The 18,432-nt window shown below is 43.9% G+C and overlaps 1 protein-coding gene and 1 long non-coding RNA gene across 2 annotated transcripts in view; one reads left to right on the forward strand and one right to left on the reverse strand.

Moving 5' to 3' along the window:
• The first annotated feature begins 6,411 nt into the window (after positions 1-6,411).
• LOC123740633 (uncharacterized) lies at positions 6,412-7,076 on the forward strand. The gene is made up of 3 exons (XR_006768491.1): positions 6,412-6,452; positions 6,833-6,912; positions 7,040-7,076. It is a non-coding gene; the product is annotated as an uncharacterized lncRNA (long non-coding RNA).
• Positions 7,077-12,251: 5,175 nt separating this feature from the next.
• Positions 12,252-18,432, reverse strand: part of LOC123740630 (zinc finger protein 180-like) — a gene marked incomplete at its 5' end in the record, with an annotated part of 52,795 nt that continues 46,614 nt past the window's right edge. The window contains one exon of the mRNA XM_045714144.1: positions 12,252-14,393. Within this exon, the coding sequence (XP_045570100.1) occupies positions 13,660-14,393 (734 nt within the window). The remainder of the gene's footprint in view (positions 14,394-18,432) is intronic.

The following is an 18,432-nucleotide window of genomic DNA, read 5'->3' on the forward strand; positions in this document are numbered from 1 at the left end:
CTCTGGCTGTAGAAGTGTTCTTCCTAACCAGTCCCTCAACAGCTCTCTGACTGAGCTCCACCCTCACTGGGTCTTCAGAGGAGAGGAAGGCTGAGGAGGGATGGAAGGATGAATGGATCAGTCAGTCAATAAAGTGTAGAGCTGCTGTCTGACAAAATCACTATTTTAGTAGTTAATTCAAGTAAATAAGGCTTTATGACTGCTGAATACCAACTATCAATCACTTAGATCATGTATTTTCAGGTAGAGATACATCCTTGGGACGTCCCTAGCCCGTTGAAGTTGACATTTAAAATGGTTAAGGTTAGGGTTTAGGGTAGGGATGTCCCAAGGATCCCAGATAGCATTGACCATTGTGCATTCTTCTGTCTCTTTTACATAGCAGGTGATGGGTTCTGACTTCTGAACTTGAAAATATTAAATATCCTTATTTATGTGAAATTGAATGAAACAATAATGTATGTTGATGCTAATATGATGTACAATATTCCATGATGTTTCTATATGATAACAATAGAGTAATATATTTAATATGATGTACAATATTCCATGATGTTTCTATATGATAACAATAGAGTAATATATTTAATATGATGTACAATATTCCATGATGTTTCTATATGATAACAATCGAGCAATATATTTAATATGACATATACTATTTTTTTAACAGTTTCACTAATTAATTTCAATTAACTTAATCGTTATGATTCAACATCAGTTCACCGTCTCACCTCATACTGTATTGGAGCAGCAGCAGCTGACTGCCCAGTTCAACATCAGTTCACCGTCTCACCTCATACTGTATTGGAGCAGCAGCAGCTGACTGCCCAGTTCAACATCAGTTCACCGTCTCACCTCATATTGTATTGGAGCAGCAGCAGCTGACCTGATGTTGATGCTAATCATCATGTTTGAATCTGAGAGTAAATAGAGCCAACTACACTCTAAAAATGAAGGGTTCAACTGGAGTTGTTCTCAGATCCCCTAAGAACCGTAAAAATCAAATCAAATTTATTTTTATATAGCCCTTCGTACATCAGCTGATATTCTCAAAGTGCTGTACAGAAACCCAGCCTAAAACCCCAAACAGCAAGCAAAGCATGTGAAAGAAGCACGGTGGCTAGGAAAAACTCCCTAGGAAAAACTCCCTAGAAAGGCCAAAAACCTAGGAAGAAACCTAGAGAGGAACCAGGCTATGAGGGGTGGCCAGTCCTCTTCTGGCTGTGCAGGGTGGATATTATAACAGAACATGGTCAAAATGTTAAAATGTTAAAATGTTCATAAATGACCAGCATGGTCAAATAATAATAATCATAGTAGTTGTCGAGGGTGCAACAAGCACGTCCGGTGAACAGGTCAGGGTTCCATAGCCGCAGGCAGAACAGTTGAAACTGGAGCAGCAGCACGGCCAGGTGGACTGGGGACAGCAAGGAGTCATCATACCAGGTAGTCCTGAGGCATGGTCCTAGGGCTCAGGTCCTCCGAGAGAAAGACAGAAAGAGAGAAAGAGAGAATTAGAGAGAGCATATTTAAATACACACAGGACACCGGATAAGACAAGAGAAATACTCCAGATGTAACAGACTGACCCTAGCCCCCGACACATAAACTACTGCAGCATAAATACTGGAGGCTGAGACAGGAGGGATCAGAAGACACTGTGGCCCCATCCGATGATACCCCGGACAGGGCCAAACAGGCAGGATATAACCCCACCCACTTTGCCAAAGCACAGCCCCCACACCACTAGAGGGATGTCTCCAACCACCAACTTACCGTCCTAAGACAAGGCCGAGTATAGCCCACAACGATCTCCGCCATGGCACAACCCAAGGGGGGGCGCCAACCCAGACAGGAAGACCACGTCAGTGACTCAACCCACTCAAGTGACGCACCCCTCCCATGGACGGCATGGAAGAACACCAGTAGGCCAGTGACTCAGCCTCTGTAAAAGGGTTAGAGGCAGAGAATCCCAGTGGAAAGAGGGGAACCGGCAAGGCATAGACAGCAAGGGCGGTTCGTTGCTCCAGCCTTTCCGTTCACCTTCACACTCCTGGGCCAGACTATACTTAATCATAGGACCTACTGAAGAGATAAGTCTTCAGTAAAGACTTAAAGGTTGAGACTGAGTCTGCGTCTCTCACATTGGTAGGCAGACCATTCCATAAAAATGGAGCTCTATAGGAGAAAGCCCTACCTCCAGCCGTTTGCTTAGAAATTCTAGGGACAATTAGGAGGCCTGCGTCTTGTGACCGTAGCGTACGTGTAGGTATGTACGGCAGGACCAAATCGGAAAGATAGGTAGGAGCAAGCCCATGTAATGCTTTGAAGGTTAGCAGTAAAACCTTGAAATCAGCCCTTGCCTTAACAGGAAGCCAGTGTAGGGAGGCTAACACTGGAGTAATATGATCAAATTTTTTGGTTCTAGTCAGGATTCTAGCAGCCGTATTTAGCACTAACTGAAGTTTATTTAGTGCTTTATCCGGGTAGCCGGAAAGTAGAGCATTGCAGTAGTCCAGCCTAGAAGTAACAAAAGCATGGATTAATTTTTCTGCGTCATTTTTGGACAGAAAATTTCTGATTTTTGCAATGTTACGTAGATGGAAAAAAGCTGTCCTTGAAACAGTCTTGATATGTTCTTCAAAAGAGAGATCAGGGTCCAGAGTAACGCCGAGGTCCTTCACAGTTTTATTTGAGACGACTGTACAACCATCCAGATTAATTGTCAGATTCAACAGAAGATCTCTTTGTTTCTTGGGACCTAGAACAAGCATCTCTGTTTTGTCCGAGTTTAAAAGTAGAAAGTTTGCAGCCATCCACTTCTTTATGTCTGAAACACAGGCTTCTAGCGAGGGCAATTTTGGGGCTTCACCATGTTTCATTGAAATGTACAGCTGTGTGTCGTCTGCATAGCAGTGAAATTTAACATTATGTTTTCGAATGACATCCCCAAGAGGTAAAATATATAGTGAAAACAATAGTGGTCCTAAAACGGAACCTTGAGGAACACCGAAATTTACAATTGATTTGTCAGAGGACAAACCATTCACAGAGACAAACTGATATCTTTCCGACAGATAAGATCTAAACCAGGCCAGAACTTGTCCATGTAGACCAATTTGGGTTTCCAATCTCTCCAAAAGAATGTGGTGATCGATGGTATCAAAAGCGGCACTAAGATCTAGGAGCACGAGGACAGATGCAGAGCCTCGGTCTGACGTCATTAAAAGGTCATTTACCACCTTCACAAGTGCAGTCTCAGTGCTATGATGGGGTCTAAAACCAGACTGAAGCGTTTCGTATACATTGTTTGTCTTCAGGAAGGCAGTCAGTTGCTGTGCAACAGCTTTTTCTAAAATTTTGGAGAGGAATGGAAGATTCGATATAGGCCGATAGTTTTTATAATTTCTGGATCAAGATTCGGCTTTTTCAAGAGAGGCTTTATTACTGCCACTTTTAGTGAGCTTGGTACACATCCGGTGGATAGAGAGCCGTTTATTATGTTCAACATAGGAGGGCCAAGCACAGGAAGCAGCTCTTTCAGTAGTTTAGTTGGAATAGGGTCCAGTATGCAGCTTGAGGGTTTGGAGGCCATGATTATTTTCATCATTGCGTCAAGAGATATAGTACTAAAACACTTTAGTATCTCCCTTGATCCTAGGTCCTGGCAGAGTTGTGCAGACTCAGGACAATGGAGCTTTGGAGGAATACCCAGATTTAAAGAGGAGTCTGTAATTTGCTTTCTAATGATCATGATCTTTTCCTCAAAGAAGTTCATACATTTATTACTGCTGAAGTGAAAGCCATCCTCCATTTGCGAAGGCTGCTTTTTAGTTAGCTTTGCGACAGTATCAAAAAGAAATTTCGGATTGTTCTTATTTTCCTCAATTAAGTTGGAAAAATAGGATGATCGAGCAGCAGTAAGGGCTCTTCGATACTGCACGGTACTGTCTTTCCAAGCTAGTCGGAAGACTTCCAGTTTGGTGTGGCGCCATTTCCGTTCCAATTTTCTGGAAGCTTGCTTCAGAGCTCGTGTATTTTCTGTATACCAGGGAGTTAGTTTCTTATGACAGATGTTTTTAGTTTTTAGGGGTGCAACTGCATCTAGGGTATTGCGCAAGGTTAAATTGAGTTCCTCGGTTAGGTGGTTAACTGATTTTTGTCCTCTGACGTCCTTGGGTAGGCAGAGGCAGTCTGGAAGGGCATCAAGGAATCTTTGGGTTGTCTGAGAATTTATAGCACGACTTTTAATGCTCCTTGGTTGGGGTCTGAGCAGATTATTTGTTGCAATTGCAAACGTAATAAAATGGTGGTCCGATAGTCCAGGATTATGAGGAAAAACATTTAGATCCACAACATTTATTCCATGGGACAAAACTAGGTCCAGAGTATGACTGTGGCAGTGAGTAGGTCCAGAGACATGTTGGACAAAACCCACTGAGTCGATGATGGCTCCGAAAGCCTTTTGGAGTGGGTCTGTGGACTTTTCCATGTGAATGTTAAAGTCACCAAAAATTAGAATATTATCTGCTATGACTACAAGATCCGATAGGAATTCAGGGAACTCAGTGAGGAACACTGCATATGGCCCAGGAGGCCTATAAACAGTAGCTATAAAAAGTGAGTGAGTAGGCTGCATAGATTTCATGACTAGAAGCTCAAAAGACGAAAACGTCATTGTTGTTTTTTTTTGTAAATTGAAATTTGCTATCGTAAATGTTAGCAACACCTCCGCCTTTGCCGGATGCACGGGGGTATGGTCACTAATGTAACCTGGGGGTGAGGCCTCATTTAACACAGTAAATTCATCAGGCTTAAGCCATGTTTCAGTCAGGCCAATCACATCAAGATTATTATCAGTGATTAGTTCATTGACTATAACTGCCTTGGAAGTGAGGGATCTAACATTAAGTAACCCAATTTTGAGATGTGAGGTATCACAATCTCTTTCAATAATGGCAGGAATGGAGGAGGTCTTTATACTAGTGAGATTGCTAAAGCGAACACCGCCATTTTTAATTTTGCCCAACCTAGATCGAGGCACAGACACGGTCTCAATGGGGAAAGCTGAGCTGACTACACTGACTGTGCTAGTGGCAGACTCCACTAAGCTGGCAGGCTGGCTAACAGCCTGCTGCCTGGCCTGCACCCTATTTCATTGTGGAGCTAGAGGAGTTAGAGCCCTGTCTATGTTCGTAGATAAGATGAGAGCACCCCTCCAGCTAGGATGGAGTCCGTCACTCCTCAACAGGCCAGGCTTGGTCCTGTTTGTGGGTGAGTCCCAGAAAGAGGGCCAATTATCTACAAATTCTATCTTTTGGGAGGGGCAGAAAACAGTTTTCAACCAGCGATTGAGTTGTGAGACTCTGCTGTAGAGCTCATCACTCCCCCTAACTGGGAGGGGGCCAGAGACAATTAATCGATGCCGACACATCTTTCTAGCTGATTTACACGCTGAAGCTATGTTGCGCTTGGTGACCTCTGACTGTTTCATCCTAACATCGTTGGTGCCGACGTGGATAACAATATCTCTATACTCGCCAGTTTTAGCTTTAGCCAGCACCGTCTTTAGATTAGCCTTAACGTCGGTAGCCCTGCCCCCTGGTAAACAGTGTATGATCGCTGGATGATTAGTTTTAAGTCTAATACTGCGGGTAATGGAGTCGCCAATGACTAGGGTTTTCAATTTGTCAGAGCTAATGGTGGGAGCCGTCGGCGTCTCAGACCCCACAACGGGAGGAGTAGAGACCAGAGAAGTCTCGGCCTCCGACTCCGACTCGCTTAATGGGGAGAACCGGTTGAAAGTTTCTGTCGGCTGAATAAGCGACACCGGTTGAGCATTCCTACAGCGTTTCCCTCCAGAAGCCATGAGAAAGATGTCCGGCTGCGGGGACCGTGCGAGGGGGTTTATACTAACGTTACTATCTGTACTTACTGGTGGCACAGACGCTGTTTCATCCTTTCCTACACTGAAATTACCCTTGCCTAACGATCGCGTCTGAAGCTGGGCTTGCAGCACAGCTATCCTTGCCGTAAGGCGATCGTTCTCCTGTATATTATAAGTACAACGACTGCAATTAGAAGGCATCATGTTAATGTTACTTAGCTTCGGCTGTTTGAAGTCCTGACGAACCATGTCCAGATAAAACCTCCGGGGTGAAAAAGTTGAATGAAAAAAGTTGAGTGAGGGAAAAAGTAAAAATATACGGTAATGAAAAAGTAAAAAACCGTCAGGTATCAAAGTAAGATCGGCAACAAAAACAAGTCTGCAAGGGTTCTTGGTCAATGAAAAACTGCCCCAAAAGGTTCTTCAAAGAACTTGTTAGGGTTCTTTGGGTTCAAGGTGGGTTCATCGAGGAACCACCGTTGTTGCTGGACTTCTTCCGGGAACTTCGCAATTACAACTGAAAACGATGGTGACAAGTTTGAATGCGACAACAGTTAAAAAGGTTAAGTTGGGTTGATGTTTGGCTCTGAATATGTCTCGAAATCATTTATTATAATAATATAACATACTATTAATGAATAACGAAGACAATGATGGTTTTCTGTGAATATCTTCCATAACGTTACTATAGTTAATGAACGTAAATATTAGAAAGCCGGGTTTGAGCGTGGGCGTTGTATGAGCTACAGTACAGTACCGTTAGCTAGCGTTATGTCCTAACTAGGCACAACTAGGTTTGGATTATTTCCTCAACTATATTCTTTTCCATATATTGTATATCGTTTCCATAAAGCCAACAACCGCTCTTATTCCTTCCCTTTCTCTAATGTATTTTGTAATAAAATTATCAAGTGTAGTAAGATCATTGCTTTACTTTACTAGGACTGGAGACCACAGCAGCGATTCTGCTCTTGCCCAACCTCTTCAACGAGGAACCGAGTGGCCTTTATGTCCATGACAAGGTATGTCTATACACCAATCATCTGTTTCTTCATTAACATAGGTGTGCATGCTTATATAAAAATACAGCTGAACATTTGTTCTGTTCTTTGTATGTGTATTAATCTTTTCTTACTTTTGTTGACATAGATTTCACCACTCTTCACTCCTTTACTGCACATCGGTGGAAATCCATTTCACCATGAGAGTGAAATCCCGCTGGCCTTTGATGGGGAGAACATCCACACCCTCGAGGACGTCCCCATGGGACTTGGAGCTCTGCTACGTCTGTATTTTTTATTTTCCCTTCAATTTCCCCAAAATGTCAGAAAAACACTTATGTTGTTAAGTTACTGTGTTCTGGGGATAAGAGAAGTTGGGGTGAAGTTACCAGGGCCGGTCATAAAGATGGAAAACTTCCTAACATAACTAAGTGGATACGATATACACACTAAAGCTGAAAAATCTGTATTTAGCATCAAGTCTACAATGTTGTTAGTTTACCTATGATTCATTTTCAATGTTGTTTTTATTTTACATCATTATTTCATAAATTCTAAATGTCATGAAAAGCACTATACAAAGTAAATGTATTATTTATTATGGTCTGACATGTCTGCAGAAATGTTTCAATTTTGTAATGTGTTTTGTTTGGTAAATGGTTTTGTAAATATTAATTCACATTTGTGGTGCCACTAAAAATAAACAATGAATTATTTAAATCAATATTGTCAATATTGTTATTAAAATATTTTTTTTATAAGGAGGGAGGGTGGACAGGGAGTTAAAAAAGGAACCCCAAAAGGTTCTTTGAGGAACCATGATAAGGGGTTCTTTGGAGAACTTATAGGGGTTCCCCCACAGTTTCAATTTGAAGAACCCCTACAGGATACTCCAGGAACCTTTACTTTTTAGAGTGTATATTGATAAAAGTCACCTTGTCCGAGAGACATTTACATAGTTATACAAAGCCCAATTTGGGATGAATATTTTAGGGCGAAATAGAGGCCACAGACAGACCTGATATCGACCATAATTCAACGTACTTTGACGTCATGTGCTGAGTGGGTGTGACCAAAGTTATTCTGTTTAGCTACACTTTGTAGTACATTTTTACACTATAATAAATGTTTCTGATGCCGCATCGGCCCGTTTTCAAAGGGAGTCGTTGGTTTGTAGGGGAAGTCGCTTGTAGGGGCAGGTTTCATCTGATTAACGGAACCAAAAAAATATGTTTGTTTCCCGGACAATTTTACATTTACATTTACGTCATTTAGCAGACGCTCTTATCCACAATGAACAATGACCATGGGATCCTCAACGGTTCTCTAACCTCCCAGAGACCACGGCAAAATCAAGCCTCCCAGGAACTATAGACCTTCCGCTGCTTTCTAAAATATCCTCACGCTTATTATCCACATCACAATCATCTGATTAAGAAAACTTCTATATGTTACTATCCAGACGACAGATTAAGACTCATTTCCACAACTCTCATATCACAGTCACACAACTCTCATATCACAGTCACACAACTCTCATATCACAGTCACAACTCTCATATCACAGTCACACAATGCTATTAATTTACATTTACGTCATTTAGCAGACGCTCTTATCCAAAGCGACTTACAAATTGGTGCAATCACCTTATGATATCCAGTGGAACAACCACTTTACAATAGTATATCTATATCTTTTTTTGGGGGGAGGGGGATTACTTTATCCTATCCCAGGTATTCCTTAAAGAGGTGGGGTCTCAGGTGTCTCCGGAAGGTGGTGATTGACTCCGCTGTCCTGGCGTCGTGAGGGAGCTTGTTCCACCATTGGGGTGCCAGAGCAGCGAACAGTTTTGACTGGGCTGAGCAGGAACTGTGCTTCCGCAGAGGTAGGGAGGCGAGCAGACCAGAGGAGGATGAACACAGTGCCCTTCTTTGGGTGTAGGGACTGATCAGAGCCTGAAGGTCCGGAGGTGCCGTTCCTCTCACAGCTCCGTAGGCAAGCACCATGGTCTTGTAGCAGATGCAAGCTTCAACTGGAAGCCAGTGGAGTGTGCGGAGGAGCGGGGTTACGTGAGAGAACTTGGGAAGGTTGAACACCAGACGGGCTGCGGCGTTCTGGATGAGTTGTAGGGGTTTAATGTTGTAGGGGTTTAAAGACGGGAGATGACAAGTGCCTGGATTAGGACCTGCGCCGCTTCCTGTGTAAGGCAGGGTCGTACTCTGCGAATGTTGTAGAGCATGAACCTACAGGATCGGGTCACCGCCCTGATCTTAGCGGAGAACGACAGGGTGTTGTCCAGGGTCACGCCAAGGCTCTTAGCACTCTGGGAGGAGGACACAATGGAGTTGTCAGCCGTGATGGCGAGATCATGGAACGGGCAGTCCTTCCCCGGGAGGAAGAGCAGCTCCGTCTTGCCAAGGTTCAGCTTGAGGTGGTGATCCGTCATCCACACTGATATGTCTGCCAGACATGCAGAGACGCGATTCGCCACCTGGTTATCAGAAGGGGGAAAGGAGAAGATTAATTGTGTGTCGTCTGCGTAGCAATGATAGGAGAGACCGTGTGAGGATATGTCAGAGCCAAGTGACTTGGTGTATAGCGAGAATAGGAGAGGGCCTAGAACTGAGCCCTGGGGACACCAGTGGTGAGAGCACGTGGTGCGGAGACAGATTCTCGCCACGCTCCCTGGTAGGAGCGACCTGTCAGGTAGGACGCAATCCAAGAGCGAGCCGCACCGGAGATGCCCAACTCGGAGAGGGTGGAGAGGAGGATCTGATGGTTCACAGTATCAAAGGCAGCAGATAGGTCTAGAAGGATGAGAGCAGAGGAGAGAGAGTTAGCTTTAGCAGTGCGGAGAGCCTCCGTGACACAGAGAAGAGCAGTCTCAGTTGAATGACCAGTCTTGAAACCTGTAGTTGTTGACATCAGAGGGATCGAGTGTAGATTTTTTGAGAAGGGGTGCAACTCTCGCACTCTTGAAGATGGAAGGGACGTAGCCAGCGGTCAAGGAATAGTTGATGAGCAAGGTGAGAAGGTCTCCGGAAATGGTCTGGAGAAGAGAGGAGGGGATAGGGTCAAGCGGGCAGGTTGTTGGGCGGCCGGCTGTCACAAGCCGCAAGGTTTCATCTGGAGAGAGAGGGGAGAAAGAGGTCAAAGCATAGGGTAGGGCAACATGAGCAGGACCAGCGGTGTCATTTGACTTAACAAACGAGGATCGAATGTCGTCCGCAGAGAGGGAGGAGGGGGGGAGGGAGAGGAGGATTCAGGAGGGAGGAGAAGGTGGCAAAGAGCTTCCTAGGGTTAGAGGCAGATGCTTGGAATTTAGAGTGGTAGAAAATGGCTTTAGCAGCAGAAACAGAGGAAGAAAATGTAGAGAGGAGGGAGTGAAAAGATGCCAGGTCCGCAATGAGGCTAGTTTTCCTCCATTTCCGCTCGGCTGCCCGGAGCTCTGTTCTGTGAGCTCGCAATGAGTCGTCAAGCCACGGAGCAGGAGGGGAAGACCGAGCCGGCTGGGAGGATAGGGGACATAGAGAGTCAAAGGATGCAGAAAGGGAGGAGAGGAGGGTTGAGGAAGCAGAATCTGGAGATTGGTTGGAGACTGATTGAGCAGAGGGAAGAGATGATAGGATGGAAGAGGAGAGAGTAGCAGGAGAGAGAGAGCGAAGGTTGCGACGGCGCAATACCATCTGAGTAGGGGCAGAGTGAGTAGTGTTGGAGGAGAACGAGAGGGAAAAGGATACAAGGTAGTGGTCGGAGACTTGGAGGGGAGTTGCAGTGAGATCAGTAGAAGAACAGCATCTAGTAAAGATGAGGTCAAGCGTATGGCCTGCCTTGTGAGTAGGGGGGATGGTGAGAGGGTGAGGTCAAAAGAGGAGAGGAGTGAAAAGAAGGAGGCAGAGAGAAATGAGTCAAAGGTAGACGTAGGGAGGCTAAAGTCACCCAGAACTGTGAGGGGTGAGCCATCCTCAGGAAAGGAACTTATCAAGGCGTCAAGCTCATTGATGAACTCTCCAAGGGAACCTGGAGGGCGATAATTGATAAGGATGTTAAGCTTGAATGGGCTAGTGACTGTGACAGCATGGAATTCAAATGAGGAGATAGACAGATGGGTCAGGGGAGAAAGAGAGAATGTCCACTTGGGAGAGATGAGGATTCCAGTGCCACCACCCCGCTGACCAGATGCTCTCGGGGTATGCGAGAACACGTGGCCAGACGAGGAGAGAGCAGTAGGAGTAGCAGTGTTTTCTGTGGTAATCCATGTTTCCGTCAGCGCCAAGAAGTCGAGGGACTGGAGGGTAGCATAGGCTGAGATGAACTCTGCCTTGTTGGCTGCAGACCGGCAGTTCCAGAGGCTGCCGGAGACCTGGAACTCCACGTGGGTCGTGCGCGCTGGGACCACCACGTTAGAGTGGCAGCGGTCACGCGGTGTGAGGCGTTTGTGTGGCCTGTGCAGAGAGGAGAGAACAGGGATAGACAGACACATAGTTGACAGACTACAGGAGAGGCTACGCTAATGCAAAGGAGATTGGAATGAAAATTAACTTAACTGGGGAAGCGAGAGCGCAGGGCCTCCCTCACTAACCATTCACTGAAACACTCAAATATAACTTTTCCAACTTCCACTTTAGAAATTATAATTGATGTAAACTACAGTGGTTCAATGTTTCCAGGAATAGGCTCAATCTATTCCCAAACATACCTAATCAATTAGTTGTTTTTCAACAAAAAAAATTACCTGCAGGAATATTTTCACATTTCAATCTCATGGTTAGTTCCTAGGATAATGCAACTCATACATTTACATCTGTCAATACTTCTTAAATGGGGTACAGGTTTAAAATAATTACAGGTTTAAAACAATTACAGGTGCACCTTACTATCTTATACTATATCACAAATGGTCTTACTTAGTAAATACAGATTCTAGTTTTCATCCAGTTCACACAGATAGCTGACTCAGCCTCAGATTCTCCTGATTGGGCCCTGTTTACACCTCCACACAGGAATACACACTCAGAGCCTCCTGACTGGGCCCTGTTTTCACCTCCACACAGGAATACACACTCAGAGCCTACGGGGCTTTTCTAAAAACTCTTTGTGTGTGTCGCTCACCTCTTTCTTTTTTTAAACTACGTTCGAGATGTGGTATCCACTCGGCTCGCTGCCCCTGGAGATGTACTGATGTATATACTATTCTGATGGTATCCACTTGGCTCGCTGCCTCTCAGATCAAAGGTGGGTCCATCTGCTCCGTTCCCGAAGTGTGGTCACCCTGAGATCCCAAGTTAGAGGGATCCCTCATGCATCATTTACCCAGGTCACCAGGAGCGGTCACCAAGTGAAGATTCACATCCCCAAATCTGGTTGTTAATTTCTTTAATATCAAATGAGGAGATACAAACTTATCATACAAGTCAGTTATTCTTAAACTAAATATTTATTCACTTATAAGGGAGCAGGTCAATACAACGTACACATATAAAGTGAATCAATTGAGTGCCCTACGATAATGATGGCTGGTGGACCCACGGGACAAAAGTACAAAGGTCTTTTATAGCCCTTTCAACCTACATGATGAACAACAGATGTATAGAACAGGTCACAAGGTTAAGATTTGTATGAAAGATACTTATAATTCTCAGCAGACAGTATCTACTGTAAAAACAGTACTCTTTGTGTAGAGACCATAGATAGGCATGTTGTTGGATCAGGGCCCAGTCCCCAATGTCATGCTCTAGTACATTTGGGTTGACACATCGGAGAATGAACCCTGATATTATAAAAGCAGGGCAACAACGTCAATATTATTGTACCCAAAAGATGTCAGTTGGTTACATAAATAATTATCATTACTAAATGTTACATGAAATGTAAATATGAAATACTTGGTTGCATAATCTTATTTTCAACAGCTTTTCAATTACATTTTGCTAGGTGGGATATCCCCAATGTCAAAACACAGTTTTAACGTTCCCAAATCAATAACCAATATGCAGAAACAGTTTGGGATAAATTGAAAACATAAACATAAAATGTGCTATATACACAAACATCTGCCACAATAATCATATTACTTGTATTTTTTTAAACAAGCACCTTATAAACTGCACAAGCACCAGAAATGCTCTAGTTTTGACAAGTAGCAATAAATCACTGATATCGATTAGGGGGGAAATCAGGTTGTACGTGCTGTTGAAACTAACACAACTAAAAAAACACATGGAAATGGGAGATATCTGTTAACTCACTGATTAGAGGTCAACCTGCAGAAGACAGTCAGCTACATTTTGGAGAGATGCATTTAAATGTAGGGGTCGCTAAACAAAGGAACGCAACACTTACTTGTCATCACTCATCAATATCATGCTAAAATCATTTGTGAGAGGAGGGAATAATGTGTACATCACTGGTTAGAGGACAACTTGTAGAAAACAGCTAGCTACATTTTGAAGTGTTGCATTTTGATTAAAGTGGGTCACCAACATGGTAAGTGTAACACAGCTCTTTTTGTGTTAGTCACTTTTTGTTAAATCACATAAGCAGTACTCTTTCATTTCAGAGCCTGGATTTTCCCCCTGAGGCTAATATCCATATCATGTTGAAATCAATAGAACAGGGGGCAAACGTTTAGGGTTCTACATTGTGACATCATTAAAATACTCCTACTACGATGTTAAAACATTCTACATTGTGACATTAATTCATTGATATCATGAAACAACTCCTTCATGTATTTTCTAAAATTTGACCAGAGATCTTTAATCAGATTATCTCTGGTCACAGCTAAGAGATTTCTCTCCTGTGTGTGTTCTCTGGTGTCGTACCAGGCTGTTTGACTGAGTAAAACTCTTCCCACATTGATAACAGCTATAAGGTTTATCTCCTGTGTGTGTTCTCTGGTGAATAGTCAGACTGCTAGATGTAACAAAACTCTTCCCACATTGACTACAGCTATAAGGTTTATCTCCGGTGTGTGTTCTCTGGTGTAAAGTCAGCGGGCCAGATGTAGTAAAACTCTTCCCACATTGATCACAGCTATAAGGTTTCTCTCCTGTGTGTGTTCTCTGGTGTAAAGTCAGAGAGCCAGATGTAGTAAAACTCTTCCTACATTGATCACAGCTATAAGGTTTCTCTCCTGTGTGTGTTCTCTGGTGAAAAGTCAGAGAGCCAGATCTAGTAAAACTCTTCCCACATTGATCACAGTTATAAGGTTTCTCTCCTGTGTGTGTTCTCTGGTGAAAAGTCAGAGAGCCAGATCTAGTAAAACTCCTCCCACATTGATCACAGCTATAAGGTTTCTCTCCTGTGTGTATTCTCTGGTGCACTGTCAGATGGCCAAATTGACCAAAACTCTTCCCACATTGACCACAGCTATAAGGTTTCTCTCCTGTGTGTGTTCTCTGGTGTGATATCAGGCTGGTTGAATGAGTAAAACACTTCCCACATTGATCACAGCTATAAGATTTCTCTCCTGTGTGGATTCTCTGATGAATTGTAATGCCTGATGAGGAGGTGAATCTCTTCCCACAGTCAGAGCAGCAGTGAGTTCTCTTCCCTGTGGATCTCTGCAGGTGTTTCTTGAGGTGTTCTGATCTGGAGAGACTCTTCTCTGCCTCGTCAGAATCATGAGGTTGTTGAGGCTCCCCAGAGGATCCACGATAGTCCCGCCTCTCTCCTGTGTGAACAACAAAGTCAGACAGATGGTTAAAGGCCCACAACAGCGGAAATCCACTGTAAAAGGTGATGCCAACAGCGTTGCCATGATGTTGTACAACAATTGAAGTCTGTAATGAACGTTAAAATGATTTGACAATTGTCTTAAAATGAGCAAGAACAGTCATATTTTAGTAGTAACATCGATGATTGTAGGCTAGAAATAAGTTATTCATGTTGTTGAAACTCTAAGCACTGTGCCAGACGACTTTTGGTCTCACATATAGGGCCCTTTCTGTCTTTCCTAAAAATTGCGGCAAGAGGGAGATGCACATGCAATTTGGTTGTAGAAACTCCTCCCTGCTAATGAGGAAACCGATAGTTATGGATGTACTATATCTGATTAGAGTAAAAATGGTGAGCAAAGTCTTTAGTTTTTCACAATGTATTCTGATGTGAATGGGGGAAAAGTCAGGGAAGTAACCTCCATTTCCAGGAAGATTACATTTACATTTTAGACATTTAGCAGACGCTCTTATGAGCGACTTACAGTAGTGAATGCATACATTTCATTTCATGCATTTTTTAAAATTATTATTTTTTATTTTTTGTACTGGACCCCCGTGGGAATCGAACCCACAACCCTGGCGTTGCAGACACCATGCTGGCGTTGCAAACACCATGCTCTACCAACTGAGCCACGGGGAAGATTATGAGTGCATTTCACACTACTTTGGATTATAATTGTAAGGCTCGCTTGAATGTCCTGCTTAATATAATGTTTGCTAGAGTATTAAGAACCGTGTTAATGACAGTATCCATTTGTGTGTTGTTAATAAAGTTATGATTTTTTAAATGTATTTTTAATTAAATTTAGTTTTTCACCTTTATTTAACCAGGTAGGCCAGTTGAGAACAAGTTCTCATTTACAACTGCGACCTGACCAAGATAAAGCAAAGCAGTGCGGCAAAAAACAACACCACAGAGTTACTCATGGGATAAACAAACATAGTCAATAACACAATAGAAAACTCTATATACATTGTGTGCAAATGGAGTAAGGAGGCACGGCAATAAATAGGCCATAGTAGCGAAGTAATTACACATTTGGAAATTAACACTGGAGTGATGGATGTGCAGATGATGATGTGCAAGTAGAAATACTGGTGTGCAAAATAGCAAAAAAATGGGGATGAGGTAGGTAGTTGGATGGGCTATTTACAGATGGGCTGTGTAAAGCTGCATCGAGCGGTAAGCTGCTCAGACAGCTGATGCTTAAAGTTAGTGAGGGAGATATAAGTCTCCAACTTCAGCGATTTTAGCAATTCGTTCCAGTCATTGGCAGCAGAGAACTGGAAGGAAAGGCGGCCAAATAGGTGTTGGCTTTGGGGGTGACCAGTGAGATATACCTGCTGGAGCGCGTGCTATGGGTGGGTGTTGCTATGGTGACCAGTGAGCTGAGTTAAGGCGGAGCATTACATAGCAAAGACTTATAGATGACCTGGAGCTAGTAGGTTTGGCGACGAATATGTAGCGAGGGCCAGCCGACGAGGGCATACAGGTCGCAGTGGTGGGTGGTATATGGGGCTTTGGTGACAAAACGGATGGCACTGTGATAGACTGCATCCAGTTTGCTGAGTAGAGTGTTGGAGGCTATTTTGTAAATGATATCGGCGAAGTCAAGAATCGGTAGGAGAGTCAGTTTTACGAGGGTATGTTTGGCAGCGTGAGTGAAGGAGGCTTTGTTGCGAAATAGGAAGCCGATTCTAGATTTAAGTTTGGATTGGAGATGCTTAATATGAGTCTGGAAGGAGAGTTTACAGTCTAACCAGACACCTTGGTATTTGTAATTGTCCACATATTCTAAGTCAGAATCTTCCAGAGTAGTGATGCTAGTCGGGCGGGCGGGTTCGGGCAGCGATCGGTTGAAGAGCATGCATTTAGTTTTACTAGCGTTTAAGAGCAGTTGGAGGCCACAGAAGTAGTGTTGTATGGCATTGAAGCTCGTTTGGAGGTTTGTTAACACAGTGTCCAAAGAAGGGCCAGATGTATACAGAATGGTGTCATCTGCGTAGAAGTGGATCAAGGAATCACGCGCAGCAAGAGCGACATCGTTGATATATACAGAGAAAAAAGTTGGCCCGAGAATTGAACCCTGTGGTACCCCCAAAGAGACTGCCAGAGGTCCGGACAACAGGCCAGGTCGATGAAGACGGCTGCACAGTACTGTCTTTTATCAATGGCGGTTATGATATCGTTTAGTACCTTGAGCGTGGATGAGGTGCACCCGTGACCAGCTCGGAAACCGGATTGCACAGTGAAGAAGGTATGGTGGGATTCGAAATGGTCAGTGATCTGTTTGTTAACTTGGCTTTCGAAGACTTTAGAAAGGAAGGACAGGATGGATATAGGTCTTTAACAGTTTGGTTCTAGAGTGTCACCCCCTTTGAAGAGGGGGATGACTGCGGAAGCTTTCCAATCTTTAGGAATCTCGGACGATACGAAAGAGAGGTTGAACAGACTATAGGGGTTGCAACAATGGCGGCTGATAATTTTAGAAAGAGGGTCCAGATTGTCTAGCCCAACTGATTTGTACGGGTCCAGGTTTTGCAGCTCTTTCAGAACATCAGCTATCTGGACTTGGGTGAAGGAGAAGCGGGGGAGGCTTGGGCAAGTAGCTGCAGGGGGTGCGGAGCTGTTGGCCGGGGTTGGGGTAGCCAGGAGGAAAGCATGGCCAGCCGTAGAGAAATGCTTATTGAAAATCTCGATTATCGTGGATTTATCGGTGGTGACAGTGTTTCCTAGCCTCAGTGCAGTGGGCAGCTGGGAGGAGGTGCTCTTATTCTCCATGGACTTTACAGTGTCCCAAAACCTTTTGGAGTTAGAGCTACAGGATGCAAATTTCTGTTTGAAAAGGCTAGCCTTTGCTTTCCTAACTGACTGTGTGTATTGGTTCCTGACTTCTCTGAAAAGTTGCATATTGCTATTCGATGCTAGTGCAGTACGCACTTGATGTTTTTGTGCTGGTCGAGGGCAGTCAGGTCTGGAGTGAACCAATGGCTTTATATGTTTTTAGTTCTACATTTTTTGAAAGGGACATGCTTATTTAAGGTGGTGAGGAAATCACTTTTAAAGAACAACCAGGCATCCTCTACTGACGGGATGATGTCAATATCCTTCCAGGATACCCGGGCCAGGTCGATTAGAAAGGCCTGCTCGCAGAAGTGTTTTAGGGAGCGTTTGACAGTGATGAGGGGTGGTCGTTTGACCGCGGACCCATAATGGATGCAGACAATGAGGCAGTGATCGCTGAGATCCTGATTGAAAACAGCAGAGGTGTATTTGGAGGGCAAGTTGGTCAGGATAATATCTATGAGGGTGCCCATGTTTACAGATTTAGGGTTGTACTTGGTGGGTTCCTTGATAATTTGTGTGAGATTGAGGGCATCTAGCTTGGATTGTAGGATGGCCGGGGTGTTAAGCATATCCCAGTTTAGGTCACCTAACAGAACGAACTCTGAAGATAGATGGGGGGGCAATCGATTCACATATGGTGTCATGGGCACAACTGGGCGCTGAGGGGGGTCTGTAACAGGCGGCATCAGTGAGAGACATTTCTGGAGAGATTAATTTTTTTAAATTAGAAGCCCGAACTGTTTGGGCATAGACCTGGAAAGTATGACAGAACTATGCAGGCCATCTCTGCAGTAGATTGCAACTCCTCCCCCTTTGGCAGTTCTATCTTGACGGAAAATGTTGTCATTCGGGATGTATATTTCAGAATTTTTGGTGGCCTTCCAAATCCAAGATTTAGACACGGCAAGGACATCAAGGTTGCTAAAGCAGTGAGTAAAACAAACTTAGGGAGGAGGCTTCTGATGTTAACA

Source organism: Salmo salar, unplaced genomic scaffold, assembly GCF_905237065.1.
Source record: "Salmo salar unplaced genomic scaffold, Ssal_v3.1, whole genome shotgun sequence".
In the NCBI taxonomy this organism is placed as follows: Eukaryota; Metazoa; Chordata; class Actinopteri; order Salmoniformes; family Salmonidae; genus Salmo; species Salmo salar.